Below are 16,971 nucleotides of genomic sequence, written 5' to 3'. Positions count from 1 at the left end.
AGGCAGTACACATTCAAGTGGGACATATTTCACAGCTTCACAGGGCAGACAATGAGAACTCTCCTCCCTCTCTAGTCCCCTCCAGGAGAGCTGGTGTCCTTGGTTTCTTATGTGTCCTTCAAGGGCTAGGTGATAGACCTATGAGCAAATACATCTATATTCTTCCCCCTCCCCTATTTTTACAATAGAATGGCATTCACATTGTTACATACTTTGTTTTTGTCCTTCAGCAGTATAACATGGAGAACATTTACTATCAGGATATGAAGAGCTTCCTTGATTTTTCTGGCAATGATATTGCAGTATGTGCGGGCACATTAAATTACAGAACCAATCCCCTCCTGAAAGACATTTGGATAATGTCTAACACTTTACTCTTAACTGTATAAGGCTGCAGTTTGTCACCTTATATGAACTTCATTACCCACACATGCAAGGGCATTTATCTCAGATGAATTCTTACAATGGGATTTCTGAGTAAAAGGAATGTATGTTTTCTTGGACAGACATTGCCAAATTGCCCTCCCCCATACCACCCCACAGCATTGTACCTATTGATAATGCCCAGCAATACTTTACCAAAGTTGTTTTGCCACCTATGCACTGACACAGGGCCGTAGCCAACTTTTGGACCTCAAGCATTCTGGCAGGTGTAAATGATTCCTCTGTGTAGTTATTCATGGGATTTTAGCACCATGAGAGATTCCCCACGATGTCCAGGGGAATCACAGCTCATCTGAGGTCACCCACTGGGGGTTGGTGATGGGGACTGGGTGGAGTTTTGGTTGCCAGAGTATAGAACAGCAAGACCCCTATTGTGTGTGTCCTTATCCCACCATGCTCCACTGCCAAGGGTGTTTCTCTGTACTCTGTACTCACTTGGTGGGTGGCCCCTCACAGCCACCAGCACCACTTAAGTCATTTTCTGCCAATTTGGAAAATTAGAAGAAAATGTATTTATGAGTTAATAAAAGCAAAAGGGTTGGGGGAGCATCTGTGACCCTGTATGCTGATCTTTGACAGATTCTACTTTACTTTTACCACCTTCACAGAGTACTTCGGGAATTCAGGAATTACTGGATGTTGCTAAAAAAGACGTTCCTTTTGACTTCTGGAAGGCTACCCCCTTGGTTCTCAAGGCCACAGCTGGTTTACGTCTATTACCAGGAGAAAAGGCTCAGAAGTTACTGCAAAAGGTGATCTTATCCATTTACCCCTGGGTGGGGGGGGGGCGGAGGTGCATAGCTTATGATATCTGGAAACACCAAATATTCAGCCATTGTCCAAGCAGTCAGACAGGCTATGTAGAAGCTTCTTGAGGAGGAAAACACATCAAAATGTTAACAGCATCACTTTTAGCTGTTTGTGTTTTCTAGAATGAATCTGTTGTGTGATAACAGCAACTTTGTTTTAAAAATACATTGAAGCCTTTTGAAGGGCTTTCTTCCATGCAGACTTGTTCCTTGTAGAGGGCTGTGGAAGCCAAGTTCCTGACATTTCATCTCCAGCCTGCTTGTTCTCATGGAAATTGCTAGTTTCCCTCTTGGTCTGATCCACAGATGTAACTGCTGAGGAGGCCTTTAGCCTTCTCCGGCCCTGTTCGTTTCTCAAATGGCCAGGATTGTCCCCAGAACCAGCCGCAGCCCTGTAAAGGGGCTCTGGACCCTATCTCTAACAGGTGCCTGAATGGTTCTTATTGTCAGGCCCATTAGGGAAACTGCTCTCAACAATATGGTCCCCTCATCCTCTGTACTGTTTCTAAACTATGCAACTGCTAAATGATGAATTTTTGCACATTTTTCAAAGTCCCTTATAAAAATTACCTTGCATGCTCAAGTCGGATGGTGGGCCACAAGTGCAGTTGGAATGTGCAGAGTACTGAAGTTTCTGTGTGTCAATACTTGGTAAAAAAAAAAAAAAAAAAAAAAAAAAAAAAAAAGGAGAAGGAAATACACCCAAATGCAGCTGCTCCTCTGCCTTCACCTTCCCTCTGTGGGACTGTCTCCTGAGTCCCAGGCTAAACTCTGCCTTGAGGGGTTTCTTGTCCGTCATCTCTAGTCCTAAAGCTGGGCAGTGTTTGGGGGCCCAGTAGGCTCAGGATGCCCCTGAGCAATTCTAGCCCAAAGTGGCTTGAAGACAGGGCTCTTCAGGGTAGCCTCTGCCAGCCCAGAGAGTAGATTAAGGAGGATACCACTTGCCAAGGATTAGAGAAATTTAAAACAAGAGTTTTGTTACTTCACAGCAACAGCTGCCGTCCTTTGCTGTTTTGTCACCACCTGCTGAAAACACAGCATATTTGGGAACTTTGAGTCTAGATTCTGAAGGATAAAGACATGTCTCTTTACATTTAGGTGAAAGAAGTGTTTAAGGCATCGCCTTTCCTTGTGGGAGATGACTGTGTTTCCATCATGAATGGAACGGATGAAGGTAGGGTCTCCCAAGCTCTCTGTCCCTCGAGACAGGCTGTATGCAGGGCTGCTGTTGGCTTCCGAGTGGGAACTTTCTCCTTGGTCAGACACAGGCAAACAAAAATGGCAGTCCCACTCAATTCACAGTTCTACTGTCTCAGAGGATCTTTGTGGGCCAGTGTTAGAGATGGGTTCTCATCTTGACCAGCTCCAAACTTGGCACAGATGAAGTTTCTGAAAACAAATCCTCTTCAGTTTTAAGAACATTTAGAGAGAATCCCCACTTGCTGCCCTATTTAGAAGTTTGCTGTTACATTGTTATTGCTAAGAGAGAAAAGGTCAGGTTCCTCACCAGCCCCTGATTTTAAATATGACCAGGGGAGGGGAGAGCAACATTTGGTTCTCTTCCAAAAAGTGGAAGTTGATGATAAAGAATAGGAGGGAGAGATACAACATTTGACAGAGTATTTATTGTTTTAGTGTGGTGTCTTCTAGAACAGTCTTCCAGAAGCTGTTGGTGACTTGATGACTGATGCCTCTTCCTGTAGTTGGTCTGGAGACTGAGGAGTGATGAGTGCTCACTTCCAGCTCCTGGAATCTGAAAGTGGTCATTTGAGTGCATGTGTTGTTTACAGCATCTCAGGTTATTCACATGTTGTCTGTGACCCTCTCTTATAGGCGTTTCAGCGTGGATCACCGTCAACTTCCTAACAGGTACATTCCTCCCCACCCGCCAGAAGCTGACAGTCCACAGATGCCATTCTTGACAGCAGCAGCCTCATTTCTAGTCTTTAACCCCTTAGGGTTCCCCAGTGTTGCTACCCAAAGTAGGGTGTTGGGATGGGTTGGGGGCTCATCAGGGCAAGCATGGAGCTTGCAGATAAAAATGCTAGGAAAAGCAGCTTCTCTGTAGGCTTGGTTTTCACCAGCATGGTTCCAGCCTCTTGTCCTGGAGCCACACCTGCCTGGGACCCTGTCCTCTCATTTCTTAGGGAAGTCATGAATAAAACCAGTCATGCTTTCACATAGTAAATGTGGTGTATGCTCATCACCTTAGAATTGAATTCCTGTGCTGTAGACAGAACAGGGAACAAAAACATTAGTTCTTGGATTGAGGTGGCAAGTTGTTGTTATTCTTAGATTATTCTCAGTACATGTTGATTTTTGTCTCTTTATTGTAATTATGGCAAAGACTAGCACATGTGATGCATATATGAAAAAGAAAGAAGCTTTGTGGCAGGATTTGCCCCTTGGGGTGGAGAGCCATGTTAGGGGCCAGATTGGGAGTGCTGAGCTAGGGGAAGGCATGCCTCTGGGCATGAAGGGACATCATGGAAGTCTGTCTCTGAGGGGTGAGCAGTAGATAAGGGCAGGCCCCACTTCTCTGCTGAAGATCAGTGTCATCCTATATTGTTAAAGCCACAGCCAGTGGAGCCACGTTCATGTCCCTTAAACATGTAGTGCATCCTTCCATAGAGATTGTTAAATACAGCTGTTTTTCTGTTCTTCTTTTCAGTGAGGGGCCTGGCTCCTAAACTCTTTTTACTTTTTTGGCTGTTCTGGTCTAATTACTAACGCGACAGGGCTATTTTGGTTTCTATTCACTATGCTCCAGGCAGTTTGAAAACCCCAGGAAGGAGCAGTGTGGGCATGCTGGATTTGGGTGGAGGGTCCACTCAGATCACCTTCCTTCCAAGAGTCGAGGTAACTGGTCTCTGTCACCCCACTGTGGCCCCTACCCCCCCCCCCAAGGCTGCCTGTCCCCAAGAGTTGCAGCCCCTTAGGGGAGGCCCATAGAACTGGAGCCTCTGGGCCTGTGTAGTCAGTTCCTGTCCTGAAGGCCAGAGTCATTCACAGTTAATGCTTCTTCACTTAATTTTAACTCTGCCCGGGGAAAAAAATGGAAATTTGGTCTTCAATGGGATAATAAATTAGATGCTACCTGGAACCCTTTGGGCCATAGGATGTAAGATGCTCCCCTTCCCCACTAGGGCAGCCAGAAAAGGGGCTATTAATTAAGGGGCCAGTAGAGCTTGAGAGAGCTCAAGCCCTGTGTGATAGACCTTGTAAAGGAGATAAAAATGCTCTCAGTCAAGACCATAGTTAACTACAGTGCCTTCCTCACCAACCACTTTATTGTTATTCTTAGTTTTCAGTGGAAGAACATTTAAATTTACTCATAATTGTCTTGATTGGGCCATATTTGTCAAAATGGTAAATATTACTTATAAGGAGGAAAAACATAGTTTTTCATTTTGGACATTTTATTTTTCATTTGCTTGTTCCAAACTCTTTCATAACATGTGACTTAACAAAAAACTAATTTAATTGAATACATCTGTGAATACCCTGGTCTTTTTCTTTTTCTTTTTTTTTTTTTTGGATATGTATTTATTATTTTTTTTATATGAAATTTATTGTCAAACTGGTTTCCATATACCCTGGTCTTTTCAAATGAAAGACCAGCGGGAAGGATAGTGATCCTCACATTCTTCCTCAGGACACCCTCCAGACCTCCCCGCCTGGCTACCTGACGTCACTCCAGATGTTTAATCAGACCTACAAGCTCTATTCCTACAGGTTTGTTTTGGGAGTGGGGGCGGAAGGTTGCCTGTCCAGGAGTGTGGCTCAGCCAGCCCTGTGCAGTGGCCAGAGCACCCGGTCACAAACAGGCCAGGCCCCAGAAACCCTTCTGCTGGATGCCCCACTGGAGGCTTTCCCTCCTCCTCCTCTTCTTCCTCCCTGCTATCCCTCCCTTCTCCTGCCTTCTCCCTGCTTCATTTTTCAATTCACCTACAGTAAAATCACATTTCTCTTTTTTGTGCTTATTCTCCTCTGCTTTGGAGGAGGTTTCCAAAAGGTGGGAAGAGCCCATGGATTGTGCAGGAATTTTCTCAGCCATCTATTTACTACGTGGCACCTTTAGTAGATTATTGGCATAAAGCACATGTGCTCCATAAAAATCAAGGCGCATCTGTGTTGTTCACTGGTGCCCACAGCTCCTAAGCAAGCTCTTATCAATTAATAGGCCTTTATTTGTTGAACTAAATGGCCTGAACTCCACAAAGAGAGGTTTCTAGGAGCAGAAAATCTGCTGCCTCAACACAGGTTTCCTCCCTCTCCCACTTATTTTGGATCCAGGCTGGTTGACCATACTGGAGGTGGAGTTGAAGATGGCACCGAGCGCTTCCTGTGGCAGGCCAGTCCCTCACCTAGGATTTTCTTTCCACAGCTACCTGGGCCTCGGATTGATGTCGGCACGGCTAGCAATTCTGGGTGGCATGGAGGGGAAACCTGGTGAGTGGAATAAGAATTCAGAGCCCTCCTTGCTCAGCAGCCTTCAGGGGCCCTTCAGGAAAGGTGCTCCCACCCTCCGCCCTCATAGTAGCACGCTGGGCCCTGGGAGACTGGGAGAGCCCAGGAGGGATGCATATGGAGGGACACACCCCACATCTTGTCAGTGGGCACTCTGATGGTGATGAATGGTGATGTGTTTTAGCTGTGTACATGCTAAGTTATTTTTCAAAAGGAAGAGATGCTAGTGAAGTTATTTCTCAAACACTGAGCTGGGGGATTTTAGCCAAGAAACTGTGTAATCATCATCTGTGTTTGGAATGGACTGGTTTTTAAGGATCTGGAGGGAACATTATTCTTCATGACAGTACAGGAGGGACCATGAGGAGGTGATTCTGAGGCTGCTGCCTTGGAGCTGGGGTTGAATTCCCTTATTCACAGCAATTCTAGTCTTGTGAGAATGTCCCTCCATCTTCTCTTGCTCTGTGAAGGATCATTAAACATGGGCTTGGCCCTTCCTGCATACATGGCATTGGACTAGAGATGGAGCCTATGTCAGGTCAGGATGTTTCCTCCCAGGCCTTTTCTGATCTTCTCTGACTGGCCTGGCTGAGGAGAAGCCTGGTGCTGGCCACCAGGATACATGAACTCTTATGAGGTCTTAGGAGACACTTAGGAGTTTCCCGATTTGGGGGGCACTAATCTGATGCTGGCATTGGCCTCTCTTTATTGATGGCATCGATCAAGGCCCAAAGGCCTTGACCCATGCCTCTGGTCCAGAAGTGTTTGTGTGTGAGTGCACACCTGTGTTCCAGCCACAAGCCCTTCCCTCAGCCCTGCCGCTCCCTGCTCCACACCCGCTCCCCTCCATAGGCCTAGCACTTCTCTGCACTTCTTCTAAGGGCCTGGTTGTTCTGACAGGGTGGTAATGTTCAGCAGGAATTTTTGTTTTTCACATACATCTTATTTCAGTTCACTTATTTCAAATCCTAGTGTTTAACCTTATTATGGTATCTATCCCCTTTGTTGCAAACCAGAAACATGTCCATGTCTCAGGCATACCTGCAGACTTTGTTCTGGGCCCAGAAAACACCTGTTTAGCCAAGAAGAAGAAGGCAGGTAGCCTTGTCCATGGCTAGCCTTGGAGTCCTGTCATCTGCATGAAGTGCCCACTTGGGACACATAGGACTGTAACACCTGCCATGAAGGGTGTGGATAGCTCCTGCCCCAGAGGAGTCATCTCCCTATTGTGTTATCTGTTGCTGCACAACAAGTACACACTAGACTGGTTAAACAAGCAAACAGCAGTCATTGTTGTATCTCGTGATTGCATAGGCTTGAGCTGGGCAGCACTTCTTCTAGGATCCCTAGGGTGTTGTGTGGTGACACCTGGGGTGTCTGGGTGAATGTCTTGCAACTCAGTGCTCCTCCATGTGGCCCACCCCCAGCAGAGCAGCCTGCATTTCTCCCTAGCAGATCAGGAAGGAAAATGCCCTGAAGTCACATGCCATCATATCCTGCACATTCCATGGGTGAAAGCAGCCCCAGGCCAGAATCAAGGGCAGACATAGGGACTCACTTCTCAGCATACACATCCTCGAGGGGTGGCATCGTGGGGCCTTGGAGGCCAACCACCATGCTTCCTTTGCAATTTGTGGGGCCTCAGGTTTTGTCTTGTGGGGCAACACAGATGCATGGCATGATAGCATTGTCTTGGCCCTGCCAGGTTACTCACTGCCTCATTTGTCCATAAAATCAAGTAGTGTTGGCTCCCCTTTTATTAGCATGGTTGTGACAATTGACTGAATAGCACTTGACCCAATGCCTGGAACCCTGAAGCCCCTCAGTGCATGTAAGCTTGTGGTGGCTATGTTTCTAGAACTGATGAGGTTTTGCTGCAACTTCTGTGATAGAAAAAGTCTTTGCCTCCCCTAGTTGACCTGGAATCCTTCCACAGGTCAGGTCTAATCTGGCAAAAAGAAGCATGTTCCTTTTGCTCTCCGATGCCTTCATTACTAGTATTAGGAAAATTTTTTCTTTTGGTCTATTAATTAAATTGACATAAGACAGATTAATAGGAGAAAAATTTAATTATGTACGCACAGGACTCCATAAAAATATGATACCCAAGGACAAGTCAGGCAATTGAGGCTTACGTGCCATTCTGAGCTAAGGAATAGGATAGAGGTCTAGGGCCTTAAAGGGGAAGAGGGCACAGTGAGGTCTGCGCAGGTCCCAACTTGTTTGGGGTTTGGGGCTTGGGGGTTACTATCTGCCTCATAAAGCAAACTAGAGCATTTGTCTTCTGGGAAGACAAAGTCATCTTCTCTGAAAAACCTGCTATATAGTTGGCTTTGGCATCTTCCAAGAATAGGGAGGCTGGGATTAAGGCCTCATGAGTCTGGGTTTTCAGCTGAGGTAGAGAGGGAAGATAGTGCTTATACCCAGAAAGTCCATAGTTGGGTATAGTTACCTCTAGGACTCATTACTGTTAACCCTGCCTGGGTTTCATGACAGTCACAGAAGTGTATTACTTAATAATAAAATAATAACAGTACAGTTTAAAAAGGTGAGGGGGATGGGCATTCACAAGACAATAGGAAGAACAGATGTTGGGTCATTAGATGTGTTTGCCCTCCCATACGGAGGTCATTCTTAACAACTTAACTCTGGTAACAGCTCTCTTTCTGGGCTAGACCCCCTATCTAAATTCTTTTAGTATTTAAGAGAAAGGTAAAAGTTTTTCTTGAATCTTCTGAGTATTGATTATCTTTAGCTCAAAACATTCCACATGCCAAAGTGGCATATTTTGGGGTCATCTATTCAACTCCCTGTTAGTCCTACCTTTGAAATTTTTCTAAGAAGTTTCACAGTCCAGAACTCAAGCTAGTAGATTGTTCCATATCACTGAACCAGGCTCTTAGTCCTGATAATGGATGGGTTCAGTTAGATAGTTGTGTCTCATTTCAGGAGGCAGTGATGCAGGTGGGCACCCAAAGTTAGGCCTGTGGTGCCGGAAATCAGGTATTTAAGTAAAATACATTTCTGTGGAAATAAACATAGTGGCTAATGACTGGCAGATTGTAATCCTAGTTTCGGTTCTGAAGGCAGCCATTTGAGAAGATTTCTAGATGTTCAGCTTGAAGCACCTTCAGACAGAGTGAGGGCAGACAGCGGCAAACTGATAGGTTTTCCTGTTGCAGTTTGAATGTCTTTGGTGATCTTTCTGAGTGCTCCACACAGCAGCCGGCATGAAGATTATCCATATGTGAGCTGTTGTGATGATTCTCTGAAATTTATATCCAATTGTCCAGCCTAGGTTTAATGGCTTCAAAAAAGGGCAATTTAGCTCTCAATGATTCCAAGTCAGAGGTGTAGGAGAAAAACTGGAAATGTTAGTTTGGAGAGTTATAGCCAGCTATCCAAGAAGAGTAGAATAATGAGGCTCCAGTCCAGCTTATAGGCAGAAGATAAAACCTCAGAGACAGCAGGAGTAGAAGTGTATACTGTGGTTTCTACTAGCCACCCCATTTCTACCAGAGATAAACGCAGTAAGACTAATTTGTTTGCAGATTAAGTTTAGTTTCAATAAATTTGGTCTGATTACTTGCATAAGTGCAGCAAGAATAGGGATTGACCGTCATATAGGCTCTTTTAATCCTCTTTGCTGGAACTTTCATAAGGAATCTCAGATTGAAGTTTTTAAAATGGCCTCTTGAAGCTAGAACCATCAAGCCAAGGCCATCAGACTTAACCTGCAATACCTATAGTTTAGGTGAATTCCTCTTTTCTTGAGGTGTCTAAAATATCATAAGGTTCCTGCACCTGCCAGAAAACATTTACTCACCTGTAAGCATGCTAGGAACCCTTCAAGCAAGATATCAGGCCAGTTTTTTCAAGGTGCTTCATTGGCTTCATAACACCAGCCTTAGTTCCTTAGAATTGTCTGATCATGTCTGAGCTTACACACATCCTTCTCAAATATGACATTCTAGTAAAAACCTTGGTAATATAGCCAGTGTTTCCAGTTGTGTTCTGGAGACCCAGGAGAATGGATTCTTACTGAACTTACACACTAACTATATTGCCATGAAAATAAGCATATTCAATAAGTTTCCAAATTCTGGAAGTATCAGATAGGGAGAAAAAGTAATTGTTTCATCTTTGTTCACAAAGGTATATCTTACCAAGTTGTTGATAGCTTAAGAAAAAAGAGAAAAAATGTTTCCTTAAATCTGGAAAAACAAGGGCACCTGAGTGGCTCATTTGGTTAAGCAGCCAGCTCTTGGTTTCAGCTCAGGACTTGATCTCATGGTTTGAGTTTTGAGCCCTGCAACGGATTCTCTGTCTTCCTCTCTCTGCTCCTCCTTGATTTGCGCTCTCTCAAAATAAATAAATATATTTTTAAAAATTTTTTTCTAAATCTGGAAAAACAGAACAGAACAGGCAATATTTCAAACAAAAACTCATAAAAATTATAATCCTCCTTCTCAGTTTATTCAGTTCCATGTAATTAGTACTTGTTTCCCTTAAATCCCGTTTTCTCTTTAGCTCTAGAAATTCTTACCCAGCCCGGTTTTATGATCATAAAGTTATCAGAAACCTGGACTTGTCAAAGTCCTTTTCTTGAATCTCCTTGAAGGAAAGTACTTCTGTAGGAACACTTTTGCAAGAGTAAAAATAGTAACTGTAAGTGACTATTAAAATACCCATTGTCAAAGATCTGATGAGAGTTCATTGTAGTGGAATTGACAAAGAGGTCTGGTTATTTCTGTGGTGTGCAATATTTTAAGGTAACAGAATTATGACACATTATACCAGGACATACCAGAATTGTAGGAATTTCTTAACAATTTCTATAATATGTATGTTAGTAACATTTACTCATATGTTATAATCTAAGAAGGCTTATCATCACTTATCTGACATGCTTTCCAGGTAATTTAACGTAACAAATAAACTCGGTGTAACATCTCTTTTTATAGAGAGAGCGTATCTTTTGAGATGTTATCCGTGCCCTCTTAAAAAATCTCAAACTTAGCTGGAGGCCAAAAAAGAATTCATTTAGAATTTGATTTTGGAAATTTGTCAAAAAAAACCACAAGATTTGTACACTTGACTAATACAAATTACTGTTCATTATGAAACATTACTTATCTGTTTAACCAAAGTGACAAAGGTAAAATCCTTTGGGAGGGCAAAACAGAAGGTTACATAGTTGTGAGCAAAACTGGTCAAAGACCTGATAAAACAAAATTATTTTGATAAAACATAATCTTTGTCTTTTGTAGGCTGGTTACTTAAAAGGTAACAAAAAGCCTTTCACGGTCTTATCAGGAGCAGGCCAGTTACTAGTCCCAGAAAACTTTGTCCTTTTAGTAGGTGAAAGAACATTCAATTTTGGTTTCATATAAGTACACTACTGATTTTAAAGCTTCATTTTATAACCTAAATAAATTCATTCAGTTTTAGCCAACTTAACCACACAAGGTAAGATTTTATCTTTCCAGCTTTCCATTTAATTTGTCTTTATTCTTCTCCTGCCCGTTTGGAAATAACCAGTTTTACCTGGAACAAATTTACTTTCTTTCTCCTTAACAAAAATGCATCTTCGTACCTCATACCTCTTCTTACTGAAAGCACATTTTACTGTCTTTGCATACAGAGTTGTTTCCCTTATTATTGCTAGTAATTTTAGTTACATATATTAATTAGAATTAACTCTTAGAACCCCTAAGAAGTTAACAGTTGTAAACTATGTCACACCAGCATTGTTTAGATTGGCAAACTTATGAATACATTTAATAATTTCTAGGGGTGCCTGGGTGGCTCAGTGGGTTAAGCTTCCAACTTTGGCTCAAGTCATGATCTCACCATTTGTGAATTCAAGCCCCACATCAGGCTCTGTGCTGACAGCTCTGTGCTGGAGCCTGCTTCACATTCTGTGTCTCCCTCTCTCTCTGCCCCTCCCCCCCCAAATAAATAAACAATAATTCTTAGAGACATATGCTTCCTCATAGCACAATTTTTTTTTTCAGTATGGTATAAGATATGTTTACTCATGATCCAAATACCTTTTAGTTCTTCTGCAAAAGGAAATAAAAGTGTATAAATCTATGTTCAGTAATTAATGTTCTAGTATTTTCTTTTAATTAGAAATGGTCTGGATAGTCAGTGAATTTAACTTAAATCATCATTTAGCAAAAGTTTAAAGCTTTAGCTTATCCAAAAGATTTGGGAAAATTTTTTAAGTACACATACCATAAAACATAATTATTGTGGAAAAGTTCACCTAAAAATCTCATATACTACTTGTATCTATTTAATTTACTTGTTCTTAACAACTGTGTTTAGACTGCTTTATGAGACCTTAGACAAAGTCAGCCATCATCCCAAGCTATTTTTCTGGCTGATAGATTTTTGTAAAAGATGGCATGAGCTTATTTGACCTTAAGTAAATCAAGGTGGAATAAAAGTGATATAGTGATATTCATAGTGATATTCATATTTCATACTAGTACCTTTTTCCATGCTCAGCATGGGCTCAGTCCCACAATCCTGAGACTGTAACCTGAGCTGAAATCAAGAGTTGAGTCGGACACTCAACCACTGAGCCACCCAGGCACTCTGCCATACTGATTAACTTCTGAAGACCTGCCTGTTTTAATCAACAAACTTAAACTAGTTTTTATTTACTAAAGGTTAATACTAGATCACATTAACTTGAAAACATTTGGGTTAGTTTCTTTTTTTTTTTTTTTTAAGATTTTGTCTTTGGGGTGCCTGGGTGGCTCAGTCAGTTGAGTGACTGACTTGATTTCAGCTCAGGTCATGATTCCAGGGTCATGGGATCAAGCCCTGCATCTGGCTCTGTGCTGAGCCTGGAGCCTGCTTAAGATTCTTTCTCTCTCTCCCTCTGCCCCTCCTCCTCTCGCAAGTATGCATGCTCGTTTTTTCTCTCTCTCTCTCAAAAAAAAAAAAAAAAAGAATAAAGTATTTTATTCTTTAATTTTTTTTTAAGTAAATTCTATGCCCAATGTGGGCTCTAACCCATGACCCTGAGATCAAGAGTCACATGCTCCACTAACTAAGCCAGCCAGGCATCCCTAGTTTCTGTATATTTTTAAGAATTCAATTTATGTAAACATTTCATTTCTTTAAGCCAATTAAATAGAGCTCTCTTACAAATTAGTTTTGTTGACACCATTTAGACATAGAAGATATCACCCAATTACAACACATACATATAGAATACATAAACATATCAACAGATGCAAACTGAGACCTTACAGTTTCCATACACTTAAAATTTCCTATGAGCCCAAGTTCCAAGTGACCATTCCCTTTTTTGTTTTACCTCTCTGAATTTTGTACTTTAACATTTCAATTTCAAAGGCACAAGGAAGAATGCATGTTGATGATAAATTGAGGGGGAGAGGATTGGTGAAAAAGAACAGGTGAGCTTTGAGCTGCCTGTAAAGCTGCATTGTTAGTTTTGTAAAGATTTGTAAGACAAGGACAGTTCTCAATTCTTTAAAAGAATTGGGTTGCAGCTTAAATGATATCATAGTTTGATCCACCCATCCAACTATATTAATATGTTTATATATATATATGTATTACATATATATATATGTGTGTGTGTGTGTGTATATATATATATATATATATATATATATATATATATATATATATAAGAGCTTTGTAGTGTTTTAGTAATAAAACTTTTTATAGAGGCTTCAGAAGATTTTTCTTTTCCTCTGAGAACATAGTTTCATTTTAGCTTAGGGGAGAAGACCTAAAAAATCCTATCAGTCTCTGAATATCATTTTCCAGTCTGGCCGGTCTCCAGCCACAGAGCTATTTAAAAAAATCTTTTAAATATCTTGGCAGTTTTCAGTCTGGACAAACAGCAGATGTTTTCCGGGATTAATGCAGTATGCCTTTGTAAAGTCTATATATAGTATTTTAACAAAGGCCTCCTTTCTGGGTGCACATTTCAACCTTGGACCTTCATCTTAGGAAGAAAAGCCTATCAGCCCCTAACATCAGCCTTCAGCTGATCATTTATAGGAGGTCCTAGGAGAAATGCTAGTCATCTGTTTCCTTGGGTGGGGGCGGGGGCTTTCAGGGAGCTATCTGGCTTGTCTGATAACTACAATATAACCATGGATGGGAAGAATGCCCCTTAGCACCCAAACAAGGTCGCTATGAGTAGGGTTGTAAATGGACATTAATCTGGGATTTTCTTTTAATTTGGTAGAATCCAATGAAAGTCAAGACTTTTAAGGCCCTTTAAGGGCTTTACAATTTTAAAAATCTGCTACCTAGGGATGTGAATTATTTGGGTGGGAATCTAGAATGTAGCTGTAAAGGACATTGCACAGGAAGGCCTAAAGCTAGCAGAGCCTGATTATAGCAAGGAGCTTTCTCTCTAAGCCTTATTGTCTACCTCGGGTGCTACTGTTAAATTTGTTTTTTGGCTTTTAGTATTTATATGAATAACTTGTATACCCTGGGCATAGAGATCAGGCCAGAGTGCTCTCTGTAAATCTTGTAGGGAAAGGGAAGCTAAAGTAAGCAGTTCAGTGTTTAAGGGATTTTCTGGGGAAGGTGAACGAGTTTGGGAGTTAAGGGAATTTGCTGAGGAGACAGGGCCAGATTTCAAGAAATTTATGTTGGATGGGGACTTTCATTTTTGTTTTAAGTCTAATTTCCTTTCTTCCCCCTGCCCCATCTTATTAAAGGAGTCCCTAAAGCTTAGCTGTTACATTTCTTCGTGTCTGTTTTTTTAACTTGGTCTTTCTATAGGTACCAATAAGACAATTATTTAGGATAATAATTGAGAACTCTCAAAAATATTTTTCTTTCTTTCAAATATTATCAATTCAAAGGATTCATTGGCCATTGGTGAGCAGGATTTTTATATTAATCTCAATAGTGACTCAAACCAATAAGCCTTTCTATGGCTTAACCATGAACACAAGAAGTGTCCCAAAAGATGATGGGCCCTTATAAGATCCAGAAAGTGTACTCCCAGAAATAGTCTAAGAAAGTAAAGCCTTTTGTTGTTGCAAGCAGTAAGAATGATGGCATGAAAACACTTTCCAGTTCCCCATGAGAACATGAGGCACCTCCAGTCACACACCTGCTAATCAGATACCAGGTAGGCACTGCTAAAATGGGACTTTTTCAGCACTGACAAAACAGTGAAGGTTGAGATGACAAAAACCCCATATGGACCAGGACCCCTGTGACAAACTCTCCTGAGAGCTGGCCTGGTCAGACAAAGAGCGCTTCTTGTGACTTAAAGTCTCGGAACCACAGACTACTCAGCTAGCCACCGAGATGCATGTGATGTGTACAGAGAGAATATTCTCACTGGTCATAAAGACAAGCTCTCAATACATAAACAAAATGAAAGGAAAGCCCCTTATAGGCACATTAACAGCTTTAGCTGAGCCTTTGGTGTCTCAGCCAAACTGTACCTGAGAGGGATGTGTTGCTGTGTTAGAGATTGTGAAGTGTTTTACAGAGTACCTCATATGGCAGTTTTCTCAAGGTTCACAGGTGACCTAGTGTCAGTCTGGCCTGTTTTGTGACTAACTCATCCTAACACAGCAGTCTTTGGGTTAGACAGGGAGCACTCTGACAGCTTTTAAGTGCTTGACCCATGCCTACCTGTTTTGTGGCTTTGGCTTCCAAGATGTCCCCTAGCAACTTCTTTACCTCATGTGCATATTGACCCACAGCAACATTTGTCTAAACAGACACTAGCCTGGTGGGAACTGTGAACTCAGCAGGCTTATAGGACCTAGGCTTGCGTTCTACCCTGTGGTCTTCCTTCTTATGACAAATGATGACAGACCAGAGAAAAGCAGTGACCATCTCTGCAACAAAAAGGATCAATAAAAAAGTCAAGAGTGTTAATAATAAATCTTTACCAGAGTCATCATACCCAAGGAACTTGTACAAATATTTTCTCCTGCTAATCTAAATTTAGTAGGGTGGGGGGAGATTTTCACCACTCATTTCCACTGGACCCTACAGGCAGAGATTCAGGAGCCTGACAAAATTCGTACCTTGTGCCACACCTGTCAGAAGTCTCAGGATCTCTCAGCTGCAGCAGCCTCAGAACAGGCAGTTTGCAGCCAGTGAAGTTTTTCCTGGCTGGCTCCCCAACTGTTGGGGAGGAAAAATTTTTCCTGCCCTTCTAGGTTCTTCTGGCTAGTATATTAATTAAATTGACATAAGACAGATTAATAGGAGAAAAACATTTAATTACAAATGTATGGGAGCCCCAGAAGAATATGACACCAAGGACAAGTTGGGCAATTGAGGCTATGTGTCATCCTGAGCTAAGAAATAGACCAGGGGCCTGGGGGCTTTAAAAGGGAAGAAGGTGATTCACAGGACACAAGAACAGAGGTTTGGTTATTAGATGTTTGCCCATCCATACAGAGGTCACTTATATTAAAATATCTCTGGTAACAGCCCTGTTTCTGGGCTAGACACACTATCTAAATTCTTTTAGGTAGTTAAGGGAGAGGTAAAAATCTTCCCCTCACTAGCCTATAATCCTCTGTGTTATAGGCCTCTTCTCAGGAGAATCCATGTGTGCCCCATTCTTACTGTGATAACGTGCCTTTCTTTTTATTTCAGCTGAGGATGGAAAGGAGTTGGTCAGCCCTTGTTTGTCTCCAGGTTTCACAGGAGAGTGGCAACATGCTGAAATAACATACAGAATTTCAGGACAGAAGGCAGGTATGGTGGAGTTCTTGTTCATCAGTGGTTTATGAGGGTTAAGATCCGCAGCCTTCCCTCTCTTCTGTACCTTCTGAATACCTCTCAGAAGCAGGGAGGCTGTTGCCAAGCCTCATTCACAGACAAGCCCTCACTTGCCCATGAAATGGAAGCACCTCTGTGAACTGTCAGGGCTGCAGGAGGCCCTTGCCAGAACACACTGGGAACTGTTGGCTCCCATGGGGGTCTCTGCACAAGGCTCCCTTGTCTGTCGCCACATACTTTCTTCCAAAAGACTGCACTTCCTAACAAGCCTCCAGTGAGGAAGGACCTGAACATTCTACCACTCTTAAGACAAATGGCCAAGTGGGGCTGTTGGCCCAGTAGCAGTGTGAGCTTATCTCTGAAAAGAGGGAGAAATGGCTTCTTCAGTGGAATCAGTTCCCTCCACCTATCACCTCAGGCTGCCTGGTGAGCACAGGAGAGGCTGCTCCAGGTGGCATAGCCCCCCCAGCCTGTGACATTG

The 16,971-nt window shown here is 42.3% G+C and overlaps 1 protein-coding gene across 5 annotated transcripts in view; it reads left to right on the top strand.

The window, feature by feature from the left end:
• The window catches only part of ENTPD6 (ectonucleoside triphosphate diphosphohydrolase 6), a 34,710-nt gene that overhangs the window by 3,718 nt on the left and 14,021 nt on the right, over positions 1-16,971 (top strand). For 4 of the 5 annotated variants that reach the window (XM_086701527.1, XM_086701524.1, XM_025931712.2 and 1 more), the window contains 7 exons: positions 1,053-1,196; positions 2,352-2,427; positions 3,087-3,122; positions 4,024-4,112; positions 4,909-4,988; positions 5,641-5,705; positions 16,365-16,466. In XM_086701527.1, the coding sequence (XP_086557653.1) occupies positions 1,053-1,196; positions 2,352-2,427; positions 3,087-3,122; positions 4,024-4,112; positions 4,909-4,988; positions 5,641-5,705; positions 16,365-16,466 (592 nt within the window). The remainder of the gene's footprint in view (positions 1-1,052; positions 1,197-2,351; positions 2,428-3,086; positions 3,123-4,023; positions 4,113-4,908; positions 4,989-5,640; positions 5,706-16,364; positions 16,467-16,971) is intronic. The other variant, XM_086701526.1, reaches the window with a different exon arrangement.

This window comes from Puma concolor, chromosome A3 (assembly GCF_028749965.1).
Source record: "Puma concolor isolate L17-30 chromosome A3, mPumCon1.1.hap2, whole genome shotgun sequence".
NCBI lineage: Eukaryota > Metazoa > Chordata > Mammalia > Carnivora > Felidae > Puma > Puma concolor.
This window is presented reverse-complemented; position numbering and strand designations above follow the sequence as displayed.